The following is a 21818-nucleotide window of genomic DNA, read 5'->3' on the forward strand; positions in this document are numbered from 1 at the left end:
GGTCCTGCTCTGGGGGTTGAATGGGGCCCCAGCACCAATCTCATGCCCTTGACTGAACAGACCCTTGCTATCTGCTCAGCCTGTTGGCTAAGTGTCCAGAAGGCCATGGTGAGGTCAGTGGGAGCAGGGCCTGCCTCCAGGGCAGCTGCCTAAGTCCCAGGAGCCATCCTGGGAAGGCAGTGGTTGGGTGCCCTCAGGTCAGAGTCGGACGTCCCAGGTGGCGCTAGTGGTAAAGAATCCATCTGCCAAGCAGGAGACGCAAGAGACGCAGGTTCAACCCCTGGGTTGGGAAGATCACTTGGAGGAGGAAATGGCACCCCACTTCAGTATCCTTGCCTGGAAAATCCCTTGGACAGAAGAACGTAGCGGGCTACAGTCCATTGGGCCACAGAGTCAGACACACACAGGTCAGAGTCAGGGCTGGGACAAGTGACGGGCTCCTTCTGGAAGCCTAGGAGGAAACTGAGGGGCAGAGAGCCTCCTGATCGCACCAGGGAGGGGTCAGGAGTGGAGCCTGGGGCGGAAGCCCTGTCTCTTGACTCCCAGGCGACCACTTCTCTGTCTCAGCACTACCTCTGCATTCTGCATCCCTTATTCAGCACCTCACAGGCTCTGATCACGTGCCAAGTGCTGTAGTGGGGTCATGGAGCTGCACAGAACTCGGCTCCTGATCTCGGGAGGGGTGGGATGGTGATCCAGTGTGAAGGGTTCTGGTGGAGGCAGCCAGTAACTTGGAAAGTCAGGGAGGGCTGCCTGGAGGAAACTTGAGTTGGGATTCAAAGGCAGCCAAGGTAGGGAAGAGCATTCCAGGCAGGGGAAGAGGATGTGCAGAGTCCTCAGAGTCCATGGCCTCTTAGGGAAAGTCAGTTGTTTTTAGTTGGGACAGAGGTTGGGGTTAGGGGCACAGCAAAGGAATTCTTTGCAGAATTCCTTTGGGGAAGGGCAAACTGAGATGAGATGGCAAAGAGCTTGGAGTGGAGCTGAAGATCTGATGCTGGGCACTCTTGGGAGCCACGAAAGGTTCTAGAGCAGGAAAGGGACACACAAGTGGCTTCACATTTAGAACCAACACTGACATCAGCATGGAGAAAATGGGAGGCAGGGAGGCTGGTGAGGAGGCTGCTGTAGAACTCAAGAAGAGAAGGAGGAGGCCTGGCCTGAGCAGGGCAGTGGGGATGGATACAGCACTGAAGGACCTTCATTATCCTCCAGGTGCGTTGGTGGTGGGGGTAATCTGAAGACCTCTCTCGGCTGGGCTGGTGGAGGACCCATTGCCTGACCTGGGGCACCTGGGGAGGGAAAGGCTCTGGGAAGGTATCATGAAATTAGGGTGCCTCTAGGAGGGAGGTGTCCAGGAGATAGGCAGAGCTTGAGATTCGGAGGCGGGGTTTTCCAACCACCCTGCATGGAAGGTGGTCCAGGGAAGACCAAAGAGGTAGGGGTGACACATGCACGGCAGAAGTGAGGGCCCAGAGTAGGAGGCTGAGTGCTGTGTCCAGTGGCTGGAGGGGAGCTGAGGGGGTGCGGTCTTAGCAGCCAAGGCTGTGGCCTGAGTGGCAGTGATCAGGGAGGGCCGGGGGGTGGGCCCTGGTGGAGGTGAGGAAGGGGGGTGTCCAGCACAGACAAGTCTTCCTTGGAGCCTAACTGAGTGGGAGGAAGAGGAAGCGGGGAGCCCCGGTGGGGACCTAGTCTCCAGAGGGTTTTCAAAGGGAGAAAAGATGTGGTCACTGGAGCCACGTGTGGGGAGCCCTCCACCTGCTGGGTCCCGCCTGTGGAGATGGAGCGGATGGAGCAGCTGCTATGGGGGGGCACCTTTGGGGAGGGGACAGGACGACTCCGGGGGGCCTCTCAGAGGGGGAGCAGAATACTGCCAGAGGGTACTTTGCTAAACTGCAAATTCCTGGCCTTATCCTAGTCTTAGTGGGAATTGGGGGGGGGGGGGGGCGGGGCATGTAATCTGGTTTTTAACAAGCCCCCTGGTAACCCTTTGTGATACAGAAAGTGAAGTTAACTCCAGAGAGCCACGTGGCCCCAAGAGAAGTGGTGAGGACCCCCTGGTCGTCGAGTGGGCTTGGGAGGGCCTCTGCTTAGGGGATCACAGCTTTGCAGAGATGTCCCCCCGACACCTGCAATGCTAAACTGCTGGGGGGAGGGGAGGCAAAGTAGACACTCAGTAGGACCAGCACATGGTGAAGGAATTGGCCAGGTGGGGTGGGGGCGGGCGGGGCTTTGTTGGACTCTGAGAAGATGGAGGGGAGCCTGGGGATCGTATTTCTTAGGACTTGGGGCAGAGGGTGCAGGTGACCAGAAGGTATCACAGCGGGAAGCAGAGGGGACATCCTGGGAGATTAGGATGGAGCAGAAGTGGCAGGGCAAAGCCAAGGAGCAGAGGGCCAGCTGAATGGTGAGGTGAGGTAGGGAAACTCCAGATGCCCGGAAGCCCAGCTCCCCATCCCTCAGCATTCCAGCTAATCCAGGTCTGCCTGGAGGCTGTGAGAGACTGAGTAACCCCAGGGGCAGGGCCTTAGCAGTCACCTCATCCAACCCCTTGCTTTTACCCATGAAGAAACAGACCAGAGAGGGGCAGATACTTTCCAAAGTTCACCCAGCAAGGCAGCATTGGTCCCTTGGGCGTCCACCCACGGGACAGAGGATCTGGCCATGATGCTCCCCCTCAACACATACAGGAGTGTGACAACAGGCAGGTCCCAGGACTTTAGGAAAAAGCCCCATTACCTTTGGGCTGTCTATCCCACCTTAAGTTTAGCCCCTGATCCAAGGGACTTCCCCGATGACTTAGCAGGCAAAGAATCCACCTGCAATGCAGGAGACATGGGTTCAATCCCTGGGTCAGGAAGATCCCCTGGAGGAAGAAATGGCAACCCATTCCAGTATTCTTACCTGGAAAGTCACATGGACAGAGGAGCCTGGTGGACTCATCCACAGGGTCACAAGAATCGGACACAACAGAGCACTATCCCCAGACGTGGCCCAGAGAAAGGGAGGCAGCCAGGCTGGCTGTTTCTTCAGGTTTTATTACATGACAGGGTTGGACACAACTGAGAAGCAAGTACCTGGCCCAGGAGCCCATAAACGCGAGAGGCCCCTCGCCCAGCCCCTGCCAGCCTCAAACTCTTCCCTGCGTGGAGGGGGGACGGTCCCCTTTCCCTCGTCATCAGGTCCTGAGGGGCCCCGCTGCCCCTGCTGGCTCAGTGCCTGCCTCCCTCCTGGCCAGGTCACTCTGCGCCCAGCAGTACGGATGGCGGGGACGGGGTGGGGGTGGGCGTGGGCGTGGGGAGCAGCCAAGCTGAAGGCCAAGTCACCCATCCCCTCCTTCCGATGCGGTCGACCCCCAGACCTTTCACCCCCACCAATCCCTGCATCTCTGTGCCGGGCCAGCCTGCGTTCTTCACCCTCCCCGAGGGCCTTCAGGGCTCTTGCCCCTCTTGGTAACCTCACAACAACCTTGTGAGGTAGGCAGGGCAGGATGTGACCTGGGTGACACGCAGGGAGACTGAGGCTCAAGGAGGTGACGTGACTGGGCTGCGGGGGAGCGGAGTATTCGCCATGCAGCTGGGGGCCCTGGGGGCAGGGACGTGGGGGCCTGGGAGACACAGCTGGACAACACCACACTTCGGCCACAGGCAGGCAGCTCCGCCCAGGGGTCCCAGGGCCCACCTCAGGACTTGAGAGGTCCCCGCGGGCCCCCTCCCGGACCCCGGAGGCAGGGGTGAATGACATCCCCCGGGGTGTAGACAGAGCTGACAGCGGGGAGAGCTCTTCCTCTGCCTCGGGACGGGGGCCCACCCCGTGGTACAAAAATAAAGGATTTCAGAACGGAACCCCAAGTCCCTGGAGGTGATCTGGGGCCTCACATCCGGGTGCCTCTGGCTTGTAACAGCTAGAAAATAAGAGGGGCAGGGGGACCGGGTGGGGGTGGTCAGAACACCAGGAGGGGGAGGAGGGGGTGGGACCAGTGAGGAGAGGGGAGTGCGGGGCCAGGAGAAGGGCAGAGGGGAGATTGAAATGGAGGGGGTGGGTGGGTGGGTGGGGGAGACAGGGAGAGAGAAAGAGTTAGGTGAGTCACTAGGTCCTTTCTGGGAGGAAGGAGGAGGGCTGAGGCCCAGAAAAAGTGGATTCAGAGCTGAGGAGGAGGGGCTACAGGAAGGGGACCCGGCTGGCCTGTCTGCTGGGAACCCCACGCCCCATGTTGGGCTGGGTGGTGGCCTCCTAGGAGTCCATATTCTGCCAAGACTCTGGCCGGGGGAGTGAAGGCCAAGAGAGGCTGGTCACCAGTGTCTCAGGCAAAAGGTCACGGAGAACAGCTGTCCATTTTAGAGGCAACTGTGGCCCAGAGAGGGACAGTGACTTGCCCAAGGTCACACAGCAGGTAGATAAGATGGAGTGAGGGCTTGCGGGCTCCTGGCCAGGGCTGCTTCTGCCACAGCCCGATCCTTAGCCAGCTCCCGCTGACTCCTCCTAGGCCACGGACATCCAAGCGTGGCCTGTCCTTCCCAGCCCCGCAGAAACCAGGGACCCAGTGCCCCCAGGCTGTGATTAGGAGTCCTGGGCGTCAGGGATGAGGTCTGGGCACCCGGCTTCTTGTCTCCCTTCCTTCCTTCCCAGCGTGGCTCTGGGGCTGATGGGCAGGTGGGAGAGAATCTCCTCCCCCTCTTGTCTGCTCTCAGAGCCTCACACCCAAGGCCAAGATAGGCTGAGAAGCTTGGGTGAGGGGAGAAAATCAGCCGGAAGTCCGGCTCAAGTGCAAGAAGTAAGAGATGAGCACCCTTCTGGCTTCTGCCCCTCCCTCCAGCTCCGCCAGGCTACGAACCAGGCATGGCAGCTCTGGGGGTCAGGCGAGGGGCCCAGGAGAGGCCCTCCCTGCAAGTACCACCTCAGGTCTGAGGGGGTGCTGACAGAAACCTGCAAGGAGGAAACGGGAGGAGGTGAAGCGCTGGAGCAGTGCCTCAGACGTGGCCGGCAGGGGGCGCCGAGGAGGTGCAGCTGCGCCCCTCCCCCCCGGCCCGGGAGGCAGGAGGTGCCAGAAGGGGTGCAGGAGGCGGCAGGCAGGGTGCTCTGGGATGCGGGGCCGGGGCGCCTGGGTGGAGGGCCCAGGAGGCTGGGACAAGGGCAGCCCCGGGATGGAGGTGTGAGCAGGCAGAGAGAAAACCCGGACAGGGGCAGAGAGGGAAGAGGCAGGGTGTAGGTGAGATCCAGGAGGAAGAAGAGGTGGATGAAGATGAGGCAGGACCTCCGGCGGGGAGCGGAGGAGGAGGAGGCGGTGGTGGGAGGGAGAAAAGGTTAGCGGGATCCTGAGATGACTGGGCTGCAAAGAGAAAGTGAGAGAAGGGATGGTTATGCAGGTGAGGCGCCAGGCATGCGGCTGAGCTAACCCTGGTGGGCACCCCCCGACCCCCGGCCGCCCCCGGGACCCCAGGTTCTGCAGCTGGCTCCAGCAGGGAGCGGGCGGGAGGCGCCGGCTTCTACTAGCAATCATTCTCCTCGGGGGTTGGCTGCACCTTTCTCCTGCGTATCTGCCTCCACCTGCACCTCCTGCTCCTGCTGCTGCTCCAGCTGCTCCTCCGCGCTCTGTGAACCAGCCGGCGGACCCAGGGAAGAAAGAGCGCAGAACTGACCGGGGGGCCGGGCCGGGGCCTGCTGGCGGCTGGCCCCGAGGGCCCCGTCTCAGGGTGAAGGGGAGGGGCAAGAGAAGGGGGACCTCCAGGGGAGGGGAGCGCTACAGCCACAGAAGCCGGGGCATCGTGTCCGGTCCGGGAAGCCTGGGGAGGGGCCTGGGGGAACCAGCGGGAGGGTAGGGACCTGCTGAGGATGCTGGCGGCTGGGTCCGGCCGCTATGACAGCGGTGGAAGACGAAGAGCGTGGGTGTGTGGCTGGGGTATCCTCCAGGGGCGCCCGGGAAGGCCTCATTTTAGAAGGACCAACCCAGAGTACATAGGAGGCCAGGGAAGGCCCAGCTAGGGCAGACACCAGCCAGATCTGCGATGCCAGCACCGGCTCTGACATCCCAGATTCTGAGGTCTCTCCCAGAGAGGCAGGAGCAGCCGGCTCACCCTGCACCCCTGCAAGGCCACGTCAGCCACTGGCCCCGCTGGGGGTGGGGTGGGCACAGGAAGTCACAGCACAGGAAGGCAGACAAACAGACGGGAAGCAGAGTTCCTAAGTCTTCACCACACAGGGACAGGCTTCTAGAAGGAACGCTCTCCTTTCTTCCCAGCCTGCCTGCTGCCTGCCCCGCCGGTTCCACCCTGGCTCCTGAGGCTTCTGACCAACTCAGGGTCCAGGGTGATAGGACCGTCGATCAACCCCCTCCCTGCAGCCAGCTGAGGCTGCCTCATAGGCCAGGATGGAAACACAGGATTGGACCCTGAAGGCTCCAGACCCCTTTGCGGCTGAGTCCTATGTGGGGAGCCTGCAGGAGGGGCAGAATGAACAGATTCGGCTTCCCTGCCCCAGCCCTGGTCCCTGGGAACTAAACTGGACCCTTGGATCCCAGAAGTTCCAAGCTGGTGGTCCACCCCCTCACTTCTCTAAGAATACAACCAAGGTGCACAAAGAGGATGGGACCTGTCCAAGGTCACACAGAGCGCTCACACCACGCCCAGACCCCTTGTCCAGTGCCTTCCCCCAGCGCCACGCTGCCCCGTGGCCGCCACGTGACCACCATCCAAGTAACATCTAAGTCCACTCTGGCCACACCCTGGGGCTAATTTCATCTCACTGTCCCCGGAGCCTGGGCCTAGGTAACTGGCGTGGGCAGACAGGACCATGGGTGGCATGGGATGGATGGCATCGGCTGTGATCAGGGGGTCAGGCGTGTGCAGCAGGAGGGAGAAAGAAGAAGCACAGATGGCCAGGCGGAGGGCAGCAAGGGAGGGAGGGAAGGCAGGGAGGCTGAGGTCAGGTGGGGGGGCTCACCTTGGTTTTGCGACTGGACTCGGAGCTCAGCCCGTGTGGGGAGCTGTAGAGCTCCTTGGACACCACACACAGGAACTCTGCCTGGTCCTCACTGCCATAGTTGTAGGAGGAGCCGATGTTCACCAGCTGGAGGGACGGGGCATGGGGAGAAAATGATTGGTCAGGTGGGATGGGGGGCAGGGGTGGGCAAACACTGGCACTTGTCAGGATACTGACTGTACCCTGATCTTGCTGCTCCATTTAGGCTCATCCCCCTGGCTTTCCAGAGGACACCTCTAGTGCAAAGTCAGAGTCCTCTCCACCTCCCCAACCTATGCCTCTCGTCAATTTCCAGGGCCAGCCTCCCCACATGGCTTGGCCGGGCCTGATCCTTAGAGGAAGGCAGTTATCGTTGCTGTTTCTCCCCTACTCGGCCTAGTCCCAGATCTAGCAGGCCACTTCCAGAAGCAGGCAGAGGTCTATAGCAGGCAGACTGTGCTCCTGTGTCCCGGGCGTGGCTGAAGCAGCCCCAGAACCAGGTCACAGGATGGGGTCCACATGACCTGGTAGAGCCCTATAGAATATTCTGTTTGCTCTTGGAAGCAGAGGAAGACCAGGTCACCCGTTCCTTAGGCCAGTGGTGCCTGGCATGTTTGCTCAGCCTCTGAAAGCCCATGCAGTTGCCAAAGACTCTCGCCCAGAGAGGAGAGGAAAGCAGCCCCACTTTTGGTCTGGGATCCCTAAAATAAATACATCTGCAGGCCCCTCCTGGCTGATAAAAACTGTACACACAGTGGGTCTCATTCAGCCTCCAGGGACCTTCATCCTGCAGACAGAGAGGAAAAACCAGCCCCTTTGGCAGATGAAGCCTGGAGGGGTGGTCATGTCCCACAGCCAGAATGAGTGGAACAGGATTTGAATCCAGGACACTGAGTCCTCTCTGGAATCCTACAGAGTCAAATGCTTCTAATAATTCATAGGATGCTACCTAGCTTCAATGTTTCGAGGCCTACCCTGGGCTAGAGACTTGATCCATGGTCTTTCTAATCTACACAATGTTCTGGCAAAAGAAGCACTACTAGCCCATGTCACCGATTGGGAAACTGAGGCCAAGAGAGAGATGACCTGCTCAAGGTCACAGAGCACGCCAGTGGTGAAGCCTAGATGTGAATCCAGGCTTCCAGTTCCTGGACTGGGCTTGTTCCTCCCCCTAGGCCTGGCCATCCTGGGGAGCCTGGCCTTCCTCTCCCTTCTTCAACCTCCAGGTGTGAGGGAGCTTGTGGGGCTTGTGTGGATAAAAGGCAGCCCAACCCTTCTCTTCTCTAAGGGCCAATCTGACCTTGGGTTGGCTTGCTGGCTCTGATCCTCTGGAAACCTGAGAGTGGTGTGACATCAACTGGATTACTAGGGCAACCTGTTTATGATAAAAATCTCTCCTGGCTGGTAAACTGCATCCAGACTGGGAGGAAATGCAGGACATCATTAATACCTCAAGGGAAGCTGCTGCTCTGTGCTTCTGAAGGTGGCTGTGCTTGGAACTGGGCATGGCCCTTGCAGGGACCTGGAATCTATGCCTGCAGAGTTGCTACAATAAGTGTGGCCCCCAGGGGACCTCCACTCTCCTCTGGGGATCTTGTCTCCTCTCATCAGAACTGTCGCTTGTGGGGCAAAGGCTCAGACACTTGGGTGTAAATGCTACCCAGCTCCTGGGAGGATTCCTGCTGAAGAGGCTTCACCAGAGTTGCCTTGTGGCCCATGGGGCCTCTCTTGTCTCTTCTTCCCAATCAATCTGCTGCCAAGTGTGGCCTTTCTTAATCTTGTTTGTTTGCCTTAAGAAGACTCCTGGTTAGGGGCTACAACATGGAACCTCAAGGCTGGGGCTGCAGGAAGGGAGGAGCTTGCTTTGCCTGGAGGTGTGGCTTCCGCGCGCTCCACCCACCTGCTCGAAGCGCCAGCCATCAGACATGGTGGAGACCATCTGCGTCAGCTCCTCCTCCTGGCATTGCAGCACGCGGTACACGTGCTTGGGTGGGACCTGCGGGCAGAGGGCGACGTGGAGGGCACCTTGTGGGAGTGCCCAGCATCCCGGGATGGGAGAGCACCTGCTCTTCACCTACCCTCTACCCCTAAGAAGGACAGAAGGAGGGGATGGGGTTGGGGTGGTAAGCCAGAAGCCACATTCTGAGTGACTATGATGTGCCAGGCACTCAACATGCATGATTTCACTTAATCCTTCCAAAAACCCCAGGAAGGTTCATGGAAGCTCTGAGAGGGTTGGTTACTGGCCCAAGGTCACCCAGCTAAAGAGTTGCAGAACCAGAATTGGGACACAGGTGATACAAGGGGCAAGGAGGAAGGGCTTAGGAGGCATCCTGGGTCACTGAGGCAGGTCCTCCAGGAGACAGAGCACCCCCTCTTCAAGCTCCTGGGGAGAGGAGGGCAGTGGAAGACAGTGCCTCCCTACCCATCTCTCATCCTCTACCTCTCCCCCAGGGTGGGCAGAGAATCCCACCAGCTTCTCCTACAGACTTGCCACTTAGGCCCAGGGTCCAAGCTCAGACATGCCAGCTCCAAGGGGCCACTTGAGCCCATGATATGGATGGTGTACTAATCCCCATTGCCCCTACAGGGCCCTCTGTACCCTTATACTGACTCCATATCGCCTGTGAGAAAGGGAAGGGTAGGCAGTTCTCAGCACCTCTATATGCCACAAAAGGAAATCAGGGTCCAGAGGGTGGCGTGACTGGGCCAAGGTCACACAGCAAACAGAGCCAAGGCAAGGACAGAAGCTGGTATATTTCTCCCAGTCTGGGGCTTTGCGGGGCAATCTGGGAGCTGGACAACCCCTTACAGGCCAGCTCGGCCTTCCCAAGAAAAGCTAGTTCTGCCTCTCCTGACCTTCCTTCTGTTCCCGCTGCCCACCACCCCCTGTTCTGGCCACGGATGCTGCCCCGCTGCCCCCGGACCTGTGTGACGGTGTAATCCTTTTCCTCCATCCGGTCTTTGATGATGCGGATCAGCGGGCCAATGTTGTAGAATTCCGCTTCCTCCAGGACCCCTAACACAGAGCAGCACCCCCATCACTCCCACTGCCCGCATGCCCCATTCTCGCCTTGTCCCCTCCATCCCCACCCCCTGCTCCAGTCACACTAGGGTGATGAGCCTCTTTGAGTTCAGGGGTCAGGCGAGAGGGAACACTTCCTTCTTGGGGACCCACACTTTCTATAGCAGAGCTGAGGCTGCCGTTCAACTGCACCATATCGTTGCTGTGCTGAGCACAGCGACCCGGGACACCTGCCAGTCCCCCAGTCTGGGGCTAACCAGAGGCAGCAGGCCCATGAGACTGGACCCTAGAAGGCCACAGTGAGAGGGGCCTTGGCTGACCCCTGACTACATGCTCCCACTGATGAAGCACAGGCTAAGTGGCAGGCACCATGGCAGGCATGTTGCACTCTTTACTGTAGCTCATTCTCAGCATGAGAAGTAGGTACTTTCATCAACCCCACTGAGCAAGGGGAAACCTTGCCTTGGAAACCAAGGCCCAGGCAAAGCAGTAGCTGTGCAACACCTCATACCCAGCACGCGGCAGAGGTGGGGTTCACACTCAAGTTCCTCTGCCCTCCAATCCCACTAAGTGCACGATCTTTGTGCACGTGCATCTCCCTGACCAACCACACTTCACAGTCTGCAGAGCCCATCCTGGGCTCCTCACAAGCCTCAGGGCGTTCTTGTCCTCATGCAGTTAGAGACTGTCCCCGCTTAGAGACTGAGCAAGTCCCTCTCTGGAGAAGGGGACAGCCCTTTGGACTCCCCTCAGCTCCTCAGGGCAGGGACACTTCTGGTCCTTGGCACAACTGGCCTCTGGGCTCCTGGGGGACAGGACCCACGTCTGATGTCCCTGGCTGTCCCCAGTGCTCACAACCACCTAACACAAAGGACTCGGTCAGTGCTACTGCCAGGATGCCCCCCATGGAGCCCTACAGATACAGAAACTCTGTATCACAGGTCCTTGGTGCCAGGCATGGCACTAAGGGATGCACTTATATTCGCTCCTTTTATCTTCACGGCAGCTCAGCAAGGTGGGTGCTATTGTTCCCACACCCCACAGATGCAGGCATGGGGCCACAAGGGGAGAAGTGACTTTCTAGGGTTCACACAACTAGTCAGCTTCCTGCCAAACCCCCTGGCCCCTTGGAGCAGGGCACTAGTCCTGTCTGAAGGTGCTGGGAATGCCAGGCCTTTGACAAACCCAGAACCTGTAAACAGGTGTGAGCTGTGACGCTGGAGTGTTTACCTCCCTTCCCCGTGGGAGCGGCTTTTGGGCCCAGGCCACGCCCATGCTGTCTGCTCCCCCAGGGGGCCCCCAGGAAAGCTGTGGGGCTCCCAGAGCCGATACCTAGAGTGGGCTCTGATTCTGAAGCCCTGGTCCTCTGGAGAGCCACCTGGCCTCTAGATCACCATACCCACAGGGGTCAGGAGAGAAGGCTGTGGGCCGGAGTGAGGAGGGAGGGGCCGTGTTAGACCCCTTTAGGGTACAAGCCCCAGGACTCGAGACGTCTGTTTCCCCAGAACACATCCCTAATGGAGATCACCGCCCCACTTTATATACACAGTGGATTCTCAGAAAGGAAAAGTCACATGTCCAAGCTGGCCTGGCTGGGTCAGCTGACCCAAAGCCACACCCTGTGCCCTAAGGAAGAGTGGGTTTGGCACCCACCTATGGTCCCTGCTCCAGGCTGGGGTTCTACCAAGACGCCATTCTTCCAGGCACGGCTTCCCTGCCATCTGCTGGGCCAGGAAGCGGACATCTACAGGGCCTCAGCTACCCAGCCTGGGAGGGACCAAACGCCCGCTGGGGAGCAGCCTCCCCACTCCCCTTCCTCCACCCACAGCCAGCAGTGTGCAGCAGAGGCTGTCAGATCTCGGGAAGAGTCACCCGTTCCACCTCCCTGCTGACTCTGAGCCCTCACCAGGCATCTGAGATACCCGATCACTCAAAGAAAGAGGCATACCTCTTCCCATGGCCATTTCTACCCCCACCCAGCTCACCACTGGCTTCCCAGGAAGCCAGGGGAAAGGACATCCCTGCCCCTGGCGGAGGCTGCCGGCCTCACAGTCTTCCTCTCTCTTCTGCCTATGTTTCTGTCACTTCCCCAGAAGCACCACCCAGTGGAAGCACCCAGTGGAAGCATGGGCCAGTCACCTTGGCCCTAGGTTCAGCCTGGGCAGAGGCTTTGGCATCCAGTCCTGTCTGGGATGAGAAGAAGTAGGAAACATGGAAGAAAACAGACGTCTCCTCTGGATGGGAGAAATGGCTTTGGACCTCCATGGAAGGCCCTGGCAGGCTAGAGAAGACAGGCTTAGGATGCAGGCCCTGGCCAGCCCCCTGGACCAACTTACCCTCCTCGGCCATGTCCTTGTCTAGCACCAGCTTGCCATGCCGGAGGAAGTTGAGGATGGGCCCAAAGTAGGTGGGGTCACGGTCGATGAGGTAGGCCCCCGTCTCATCCTACAACGGCAAGGGGCGCAGGCAGCAAGAAAAGAGTGAGCCCCCCCTTCCCTGCTGACCCTGCACATATCCCCACCCTTCAGTCCCAGTAAAGGATAGAGGGAGGGTGGGTGGGGGCGCATGTTTGCTCCAGAACAGAGTGGTGTGATGGAGTAAAAGGGCCTTGGGGTCAGATACAGCTAAGTTCAGATCTTGCCTCTGCCTTTTCCTGACTCTGTAACCTCGACTCAATGACTTGACCTTTCTGAGCCTTGCTCCTCTCCCCCACAACCAGGGAGAATTGTGAGCAGCCAGTGAAGTTTCAGTGGCACCCAATCCAGTGTAGGGCTCAGGGATCGTCCCTCTTAGAGGTTGTTCCCTGAAGCCAGCCCTACACCGTCTCCACCAGACCCGTTATTCTGGGGATGTTTACAAGTTTCCAAAGGAGCTGCTATCTCATTGGATACCCTCAGCCTGCAGGGAGGCTTGAGAGGGTTTCCGTGCAACTCTACAGAGAGAAGACAGAGACATCACCAGGTAAACGGACCTGCCCAAGGTCACAGCATCAGAAGGTCAGGAAATGGGAGAGAGAGGTCCTTAGAGGTCATGGCCAGGCCGGCCCCCTGGGGTTACAGACAGGAGGCTCAACTGGAGCAGGGAAGGATCTGACCCAAGGTCATGCAAGCAGTTTGCAGCAGAACCAAGATGGGAACCCAGAAATGGTGCCCCAGGCCAGCATTCCTCCCCATGAAACGCAGCTCAGGAGGAACCTGGGATTTCTCCACCCAGCTCCCTGTACCCCTAAGCCACCCACACCCCAAAGGGCAGGGAGAAGCAGACTCAGTAACTCCTGTGATGCAGGAGTCCAGTTTGGGCAGGAGAGAAGGCCCTTCGTGTCTGTCCTCCCCATAGCCCCAAAGACACAGGAGAGACCTTATCCAATAGTCTCCTGGGTGGGGAGCCCAGGGCAGAGCTCAAAATCTCCAAATGGCCCCAGCCTGGCGTTGTCCTGTTGCCAAGGCAATGGCATCGCTCACTCTCTGATCCACTTCCTTCGCCCCTCCTCCGACCAGTTCTTGCCTCCAGCTCTTAGGAAAGAAACCCAGCCGGGTTTCCAGCCCCGCGAGCAGGCCTGGCTGGATAGCCAGCAGCGAGCGAGGGATCCCCAACAGCCGCCCACCCCGTGGGCCTCACCCGGTCGGACTGCAGCTCTTCCCCCTGGCATAGGCGGCTGAGGAAGGACTTCTGCTCGCGGCACAGCGTCTGCCTGGTGGTCAGGAACACCGTGCCCCCCACGTTGAGCCGCACCCACTTGCCCCAGCCGCCCGCCCCCGCCGGCGGCGCTGCCTCACCGGCCTCCATCCTCATCTCTCTTCCCAGCGTCTGCATCCTCCAGGCAAGGAGGCTGGAGGTGGGCAGGTACCGAGCGCCGGGCATGCCGGGAGCTGTAGTCCGAGCCGCCGCGGGCGGGTGCGGCAGGAGTGAGGATCTTGCCTTTCCCTAGCCCCAGCCTAATTTGCCCTTCCTGGGAGGTCTACAAACGAGGGTCTGTTAAAGATGCTCTTGGCCAAAGTGCTCTGTGTTTGGGGAAGGTCAAATTCGAGGTCACTGGGAAAATAGTGAGTGATACCCCAAATCAGCAATCCTCCCATTCTGTCACCACATTGCTTTCCCTTTGTCCAGTCTGGGTTATCAAACAACTGACAAGAAAAGAAACTTTTTCCTCCCCCAATTTTATAGCAGCATTTACCTGTATCTGTTTTCTAATATTCTTCCATTCTGCTTTTGGCGGGCGGGGGTTGGGGGAGAAGGGAGCTGTGCTCTTTCCCCACAAAAACTCTCTTTGAGTACAACAGAGCTGGGCTTACAGTTGGCTCAGCACCTTCTATATTCCAGATGCTTTATGCATCTGTATTATTCATTGATGCCCTCAGTAGCCCTGTGAAGTTGACGTTACTGTACCCATTTTACAGATGAGGACACAGAAGCAAAGTGATTTTCTGCATTCACACAGCTAGCGAGGGTCAGGCTGGCAGGAACCCAGGTGGGTTTCAAGTGCATTTCCACCACCAAGTCCCCTTTCCTGCTCTGTGGGAAGCATTTCTAGGGAGGAAGAGTGGAGAGGGTACTGGATGAATGTCTGGAGAGTTAGGTTTTCATTCTGGCTTTTGTAGGATGAAGTGCTGGAAGACTCTCAGTTTACTCATCTGTAATTCGGGAAGGGGAGGAGGGATTGGTTCTATGGATGTACTTCTGAGCCAGATAACTTGGCGGGGGTGAGGGGGTGCTGCTATTGTGGGTTCTGCAGGGTGCGGAAAGGGGACAGCTCCTCATGTGGTTTGGGTCCTGGGAAAGAAAGGAGCAGAAGGGAAATTGTCCTCCTTTATTTATTTCCATGTAGCTTGTGGGATCCTAGTTCCCTGACCAGGAATTGAATCCAAGCCCTTGGCAGTGAGAGCGCCAAGTCCGAACCACTGGACCACCAGGGAATTCCTGAAAGCTGTCTTCTTTCGCTTCCTTTCCTTCTCACTATTTCAGTCAGTGATCTCTGTGTCACACACACAGGCCCCACCCACTGGGCAGCCTGTCCCTGTGGCGGGGCGGGGAGGGGAAGGTTCTATTATCACTCAGGTTCTGTCTCCATAAACTTTTCCCCTTGGCAGGGAGTGGATCACAGCTGCTAGACTCCTGCTCCTGGGAACTTGTGTTCCCTTAAACACGGATTCGAGTGTGATCTTGAGCCACCTCCTTTCTGAATCTCAGTTTTCCCTTTTGCGAAGTGGGAAGTGCCGCTGAAGAACACTGTCATGAAGATTCGATAATGTTGGTAAAACAGATGCCATAATCCATGGCTTGTAGTATACTGAATACATGAATGAATGAAATAGGAAATGTATCATGAACTGGCCTTGGAAGAGGAGCAGTACTGCAGGCGCTTGGTGAGTCCTCCACCATCATCAGCTGAAACAAAACCATAGCAGGGAATATGTGGTCTTCCACTTAAGGTCATAGGCAGGGAGTAACATGGTCAGATGTGTAACTTCAGTCACTCTGGAGACTGCAGAGGAGACCGTTCAAAGCCCCGAGAGACCAGCCAGGAGGGCTTCTAGGTAAGGGGTAGGGAAGCCCCAACCAAGGCAGCGTCAACCAGGAGTAGGCGGCTTCAGTGGATATTTGGGAAACAGAAGTGAAGCTTGAAGGGGCTGTGGGAAGGCAGGAGAAGGGGAGAGAAAGAGGAAGGAGGAGGGGCCATGCTGACAACCCTGGCTTCTAGCAAGAGACCATTGTTCTGCAGGTGTGATACTCAGCAGAGCAGCTTAGCCTGGAGAGGCCTGGTGGGCTGGCCTGAGCCTAGAGCAGGGAGAAGACCCCTTCAAAGAAGACCTGAAAAGTCCCAGAGCTAGAGACCCAGGAAGGCCCTCTCAGGTGGTGGCTCCAGTGAATGAAGAGGACAGGACACAGTCTGGAGAGTGAGGAGCAAGAGCCATACTCCAGAGACCAAGAGGGGGCCAGTTTTCATGAACAAGTTCACAGGAGGAGTGAAAGCTGAGAAGGTGGAGCTGTAGCATCCTGGAGCTGTGGCAACCCAGGGCTTGCCTGAACCAACCTGCTCCTGTAGGTGTGACAGAGCCGAAGCCTGGAGGCAGAGAATAACTTGCACAGGGTCACTCAGCAAATATGGAGCAGACCCCAGGTTTCCTGGGCCGCCAGCCCTCGCCCACTGGGGGTTGCCTCTCCCCAGCGAGGAGTGCAGACCACGCAGCACGTGGACAGTGTAGAGCTTTTAAACTAAAGAGGCATGTCACGGGACAAAATTCAGATCTCTCTTTAGGTAAGGTGAAATTCCTTACTGCACTGAATTATTTCACAATAAAACTGATATTTAAAAAAAAAGAAAGAAAGAAAGAAGGGCTTTCCTGGTGGCTCAGTGGTAAAGAATTCCCCTGCCAATGCAGGAGACGTGGGTTTGATCCCTGGTCTGGGAGGATCCCACATGCCACAGAGCAACTAAGCCTGTGTACTGCAACTGAGCCTGTGCTCTAGAGCCCCGGAGCCACAGCTACTGAAGCCCACGCGCCATAGAACCTGTGCTCCACAAGAGAAGCCATCAGAATGAAAAGCCCATGCACTGCAACTAGAGAGTAGCTCCTGCTCGCCACAACCAGAGAAAAGCCCTCACAGCAACAAAGACCCAGCAGAGCGACACTGGGCCTGGCCTAGAGGGGCAACTGGGTCAACCCCTCCCCGATACTGGGAGTCTCTAGGACAGAGACCAGTCTTCTTCCTTGACACTGGCTTCCGATGTGTTTTGTTTCACTGCTTCAGGGCTTCCTATGTGTCAGATGCTATTCTAAGCCCATCTCTCCCGTGTAACAGGTGTTCTCAGGGAGCCGGGTGAGAGCGGGAGCTACCATTTATGCATCTAACATGCTGGAGACTGTGTCCTAGGCATTCTGTACTGGCGGCAGCTGCTATCACTGATAAAGGGTTTATTCTGCACCAGGTCAATTCTGTGCAGAATTCTTAAAACAGCCCCATGTGCTTGATCCTGTTCCCACCTCCATCTTATGGAAGATGAGATCGAGGCTCTGAGACCCTGGGCCTTTCCAGGTGATGCTGGGAATGGCAACCAAGGGCAGATCTGTCCTTCAAGCTTGTCTCACTGATTCTGAAACTCAACCTGACATGGAGTCCCAGCACACCCTTGCACAGGCCTTCTTAACTCTGAGAATGCTGGGAGGAAACTACACCCACCTGGGTGGCCCAGTGCAAGTTTGCTTGGCTCATTGCCATCGTGGACCATCATGGGGTCCTGAAGCTGTCGCAGAGGCTCAGCCAGCATCTTTGGTCCCAGAGTGGAGTGGGAGGCTTACCCCCTCCTTCCTCAAAAGCCCCCACCTATACCTAAACACCAGCACCCCCTCAGTAAGCACTTAAAATGTTCCCACCTGAAGCAATACAGCCTCCGTCCCACCAACCATCATTCAGTGACATTACTGCTTACTGAGCACCAACTGTGTGCCAGACATTGAAACACAGAGATGAAGGCACTAGGGGTGGTCCCTTCCCCTAGAGAGGGCTTAGGATTAGAGGAGGTGGGCTTGAGAGTCTTTGAAAAAACATGGAATCCCAGACTATTCTGCTTGTAATCGTGGACTGGTACACTTCACAGTTTTATGCATGTCGTCTGAATTTAGAGGATAAAATTAAACATCCCTTAGACACTTTCTTGGGGTGATGGTTACCCTGGAGAAGGGCCAGACGTCAAATGCTTTCTGGTTACACTGCCCCCTGCTGTCCCCTTCTGGGAAGAGCAGCTCTCAGGTGCTTTTTAACATGGCTCAGAATAGGGCTTGAAAGTGAGACAGGAGAGAGAGATGGATTAAGGGGCACAGAGCTCCCAGACAGGGATGCCAGCCCAGGCTTTGTGGCTTGCTAGCTGGGTGATCTTGGCAAAATCACTTAACCTCTCTGAACCTTAGGTTCCCCATATCTAAATTGAGAATAATAGTGCCTAGCTCATGCTGTTATTGTGAGGATTCAATAAGCTAACACATGAAACCACATGAAGAGCACTCAGCACGCTGCCTGGACAAAGCCTCAGGTCCTGTGAATACTGGCTTTCATGAAACCAATCCTGCCACTCTGCCTACTGTCCTTTGGGTCCATGATCAGGGGCTAAGCCAAAGACTGCCCCTTAAGATGCATTTTCCCAGCAGCCTGGAATGAACCAGCCCAACCAACACTTCTCTGCTGGGGTTGGAGGGAGAAGCAGAGAGAAAAGCCACCCCAAATGACCCAGCCTCCAGAGCAGAGCAGCTGCCATTTCCTCATGCTAAACCCCCAAGATCTACAGGGGCCTGGGAAACTTTCTACTGCCAGACAGCTGAAGGAACAGAAAATACATACTGAAGTTCTCACCTGAGCACATCACCGTGTCCTATTTTGAATCTCCTCATTTTCTAAACAGCATCCCCCACATCTGAGGGTTTTGTTCACTTCTGCTGTCACTCCTATGACTAAGATGTCATTCATCTCTGCTGGGCTTTTTGGAGTCAGTCCTTCTCTGCCCCATGTTCAGAATGTCAGAACATTCTGATTCATCTCAACTCTTCTTTTTTTGTGTGGTTTTTTTTTTTTTTAAACATCAAATTCAATCCCATCCCTGCCTTGGCTGACAGATCTGCCTCTTACTTTGGGATAGAGATTGTTGGTTCTGAATTGGCACCTCTTCAGGTCACCTGAGGAGAAGAACAAGCTTATGCAGTAAAAGAGAGGGTGTCTTTACCAGCCAGAAATATTCAAACAGGCTTTCAGGGGCCCATGGTCCAGACTTTGCATCTCTGCTCCATGGTTTCCTGTGAGACCTCACTAATTAGTTATGTAAAATTAGTTATGTAACCTTTTCAACTCTCATTTTACACCATTTGCAATATTTATATCATAATGTTATTCTTACTTCTTAGTGTTATTACATGCAATTAATGTTATTATGATTGAGCACCTACTGTGTGCCACACCTGAGCTAGAAGTATTATTATACCCATTTTACAGATGGGGCTGAGAGAGGCTAGATACCTGGTCCACAGGCTTGAATGTCTGTAAGATAACAAGTTGGAGGAGATCATAGCAACCCACTCCAGTACTCTTGCCTGGAGAATCCCATGGACAGAGGGACCTGGTGGGTTATAGTTCATAGGGTCACAAAGAGTCAGAAACGGCTGAAGTGACTGAGCACCCACGCATTCAAGATAACAAGTAAACCAGAATGCATTTACCTAGAACTTCCTTTAATTGTCAACAAATATTCACAGAGCCTGCCCCAAGTACTGGGTTTTAGAATTCTGAAGTGGAGGTGCAGACCCTCTTACCCTTGAAGAGCTCACCCAGAGGGGCTCGTTAATGTCTGCAAACTCCAGGGGTCGCCTTTCGCATGGCAGAAGGGCAATCAAGGGTCTGTAGGAAAGGATGCCTGCCTTTCTCCAATTTGCACAGAAGTGTAGCTGAGTTTGACCCTGACACTTTCGCATCACTGGGGTCCCTGCTGAATGCCCTCAGCCTGCACGCTGGTCTCTTCAACCAGCGGGCCAGGTTGGGGTTGGGGAACGGGTGGTTAGCGGGGCTCTCGGCCTGTCTGGACTCTGCGGGAGTGTGGCCCGCGATTAGACTTCACCAGTGGGGAGTGTACCAATCTGCCTGCATCCTTGGTGGCCCTCGCAACGCTTTCCCGCCCACCCTATCCACACGGTTCATCTGCTCTTGTTGGCTTCCCTTTCCAGAAGCTGTGCTCTGGAATACTGAGGTCATGACAGTCAACTAATGTACCAGCCTCCCTCAGAGATCCCACTCTTTCCCATAAAGGTCCTTCTGGTTCCTGGGAAGATCATCCCACAGGTGGAATCAGGAGCCAAGCTTGAATCAGCAATTGCACAGAACCAGGAGCTCCTGCCTGATCCCCTGGGCTTCATGGACCACCCCCAGCCCTGGCCCCTGCTGCCAGAGAGATATTTATGAGCACATCAATGGGCCCTGCTCTTTGCCAAGCAGTCTCCTGGATTAGCTCTTTTAATCCCACTCCAACAGGGAGATTTGACTATAATTGCCAACGTACAGAGGAGGAGCCCTCCGCATGTTCTGTGCGCTCTCCTGGGCCCCCAGCTCCTCTTGCACCTTCACTCCCCACCGCTTCCTGCTCCTGCATGGCCTGGCAAGCAGAATGGGGAGTGGGGAAGGAAAGGACTGGTTTTTCTTGCCTGGTGCCCAAGTCCTCTATTGCGGCTTTGCTCTGGCCAGAGCAGTGATTCATGCGGGCTTGTTTGCCCTGGAGGATAGCTTTGAGGGTTCTTTGGAGTCCACATTTCTGGGAGTGGCTCACTCTGGGGTTTCCTACCTGGCAGAAACTCCTCCTGTTGGCTGTCTGGGGCACCCCACTGGGAACCACCTCTGATTCTTGCTCCCTCCTGCCCTACCCCACAGCCCTCTGGACAAAGTCCCTTCTGTCCAGAAGGGGCTAGTCCCTTCTAGGGCAGCACCTAGGCATCTTCTTCACTTGGGTCTTCTGTGGGTTCCCCAGAAGTCCTGGCTAGTTCATCGCTGACGTGATTCACCCTGTGCAGCCGCATCCACTGACCGCACTGCCCGGCAGCCAGCCAGGCCAACATCTCGCCTGAGGCTTTCTCAGGCAGGGGTCTCGCCCAGCCTTTGAGCTCCCTCCACCCCTGACCCCTGAATCCAGGAGACACAGCTCAAGCTCTTCAAGTGGACTCCCTGAAACCCCCACCCAGCCAGTCAACCTGTGGGGAGGAGGGGTACCCCAGGCAACTCCCACCATGGGGAGTGCCACAGAGCCCCAACAACTGCCCCTAGAGGAAGCCTCTCTGTCTTCCAACGGCTCCTGATGGCATGTCTCCTGTCTCTGCTGTGGGTGGGAAGGGAGGTCTCCTACGGTTTCTAAATTAGTTCTTAACCAAGGCGGCTGAAAGAGCTGCTTTAGATGGTCTAGCACCTTGTTTTGGAACGTGGGTGCAGTCAGCGGCCCTGTGAAACGGAATCAGAAACCTGGTGTTTGAAAAATAACACATAGAGAACAAACTTGTGGTTACCCGTGTGTGGGGAGGGGGAGGGGCAAATATAAGGGTAGGGAGGTGGGAGGGACAAACCTTTAGGTGTAAGATAGCCTCAAGGATGTGTTGTATAACACGGGGATTACAGCCAATATCTTGTAATAACTGTAAATGGAAAGTGACCTTTAAAATTGTATTACAATTTGTTTAAATAAAATTTTATTTTGAAGTAATTTCAGACTTGGAGAAAAGTTGCAAAAATAATACCAAGAATCCTGGTAGAGCTGTTACCCAGTATGTTAACATTTTTACTTCATTTGCTTTTTCATTTTCGTTTCTTCCTTTCTTGTTCTCCTGAACCATTTGGGAGTAAATTACAGAGTTCATGACCTTGCACTCAGACTCTTCAGTGTGATCTGAAAATAAGGACATTCTTTTCTACAACCACAGTATAATGATCAAAGTCAGGAAATTAGCTTTGATACAATGCCATTAACTTATCTAAGGATTTCTTCAAATACTCATTTGTTTCACTAGTATCTTTTATAGGAAAAAAAAAATCCAATCCAGGATGTATTGCCTTCAACTGTCATGTCTTATTTAATCTCCTTTGATGTGAAAGAGTCCCTCAGTCTTTCTTTGTCTCCCATTTTCAAAGAGGACAGGCTGCTTATCCTATAGAAGTGCCCTCAATCTGGGTTTGTCAGATGTGTCCTCATGATTTGATTCATCAGATACATCTTTGGCAGGGACACCACAGAGGTGATGCTGTGTTCTCAGCGAATCATCTCAGGAGGTACCCATGTCAGTTTACTCCCTTACTGGAGGTTTGTTGTTGTTCAGTCACTCAG

General features: G+C 55.9%; 1 protein-coding gene across 1 annotated transcript; it reads right to left on the reverse strand.

The window, feature by feature from the left end:
• Window positions 1-3015: 3015 nt before the first annotated feature.
• On the reverse strand, window positions 3016-13810 carry KCTD17 (potassium channel tetramerization domain containing 17). Its single transcript, XM_020879724.2, is given in 10 exon segments — window positions 3016-3901; window positions 4832-4854; window positions 4856-4923; window positions 5252-5326; window positions 5520-5589; window positions 6937-7062; window positions 8855-8950; window positions 9882-9973; window positions 12316-12424; window positions 13598-13810. Coding segments are annotated over 10 exon segments (924 nt in total). The 5' UTR covers window positions 13793-13810; the 3' UTR covers window positions 3016-3831.
• Window positions 13811-21818: the final 8008 nt, after the last annotated feature.

Source organism: Odocoileus virginianus, chromosome 23 (assembly GCF_023699985.2).
Source record: "Odocoileus virginianus isolate 20LAN1187 ecotype Illinois chromosome 23, Ovbor_1.2, whole genome shotgun sequence".
Lineage (NCBI taxonomy): Eukaryota > Metazoa > Chordata > Mammalia > Artiodactyla > Cervidae > Odocoileus > Odocoileus virginianus.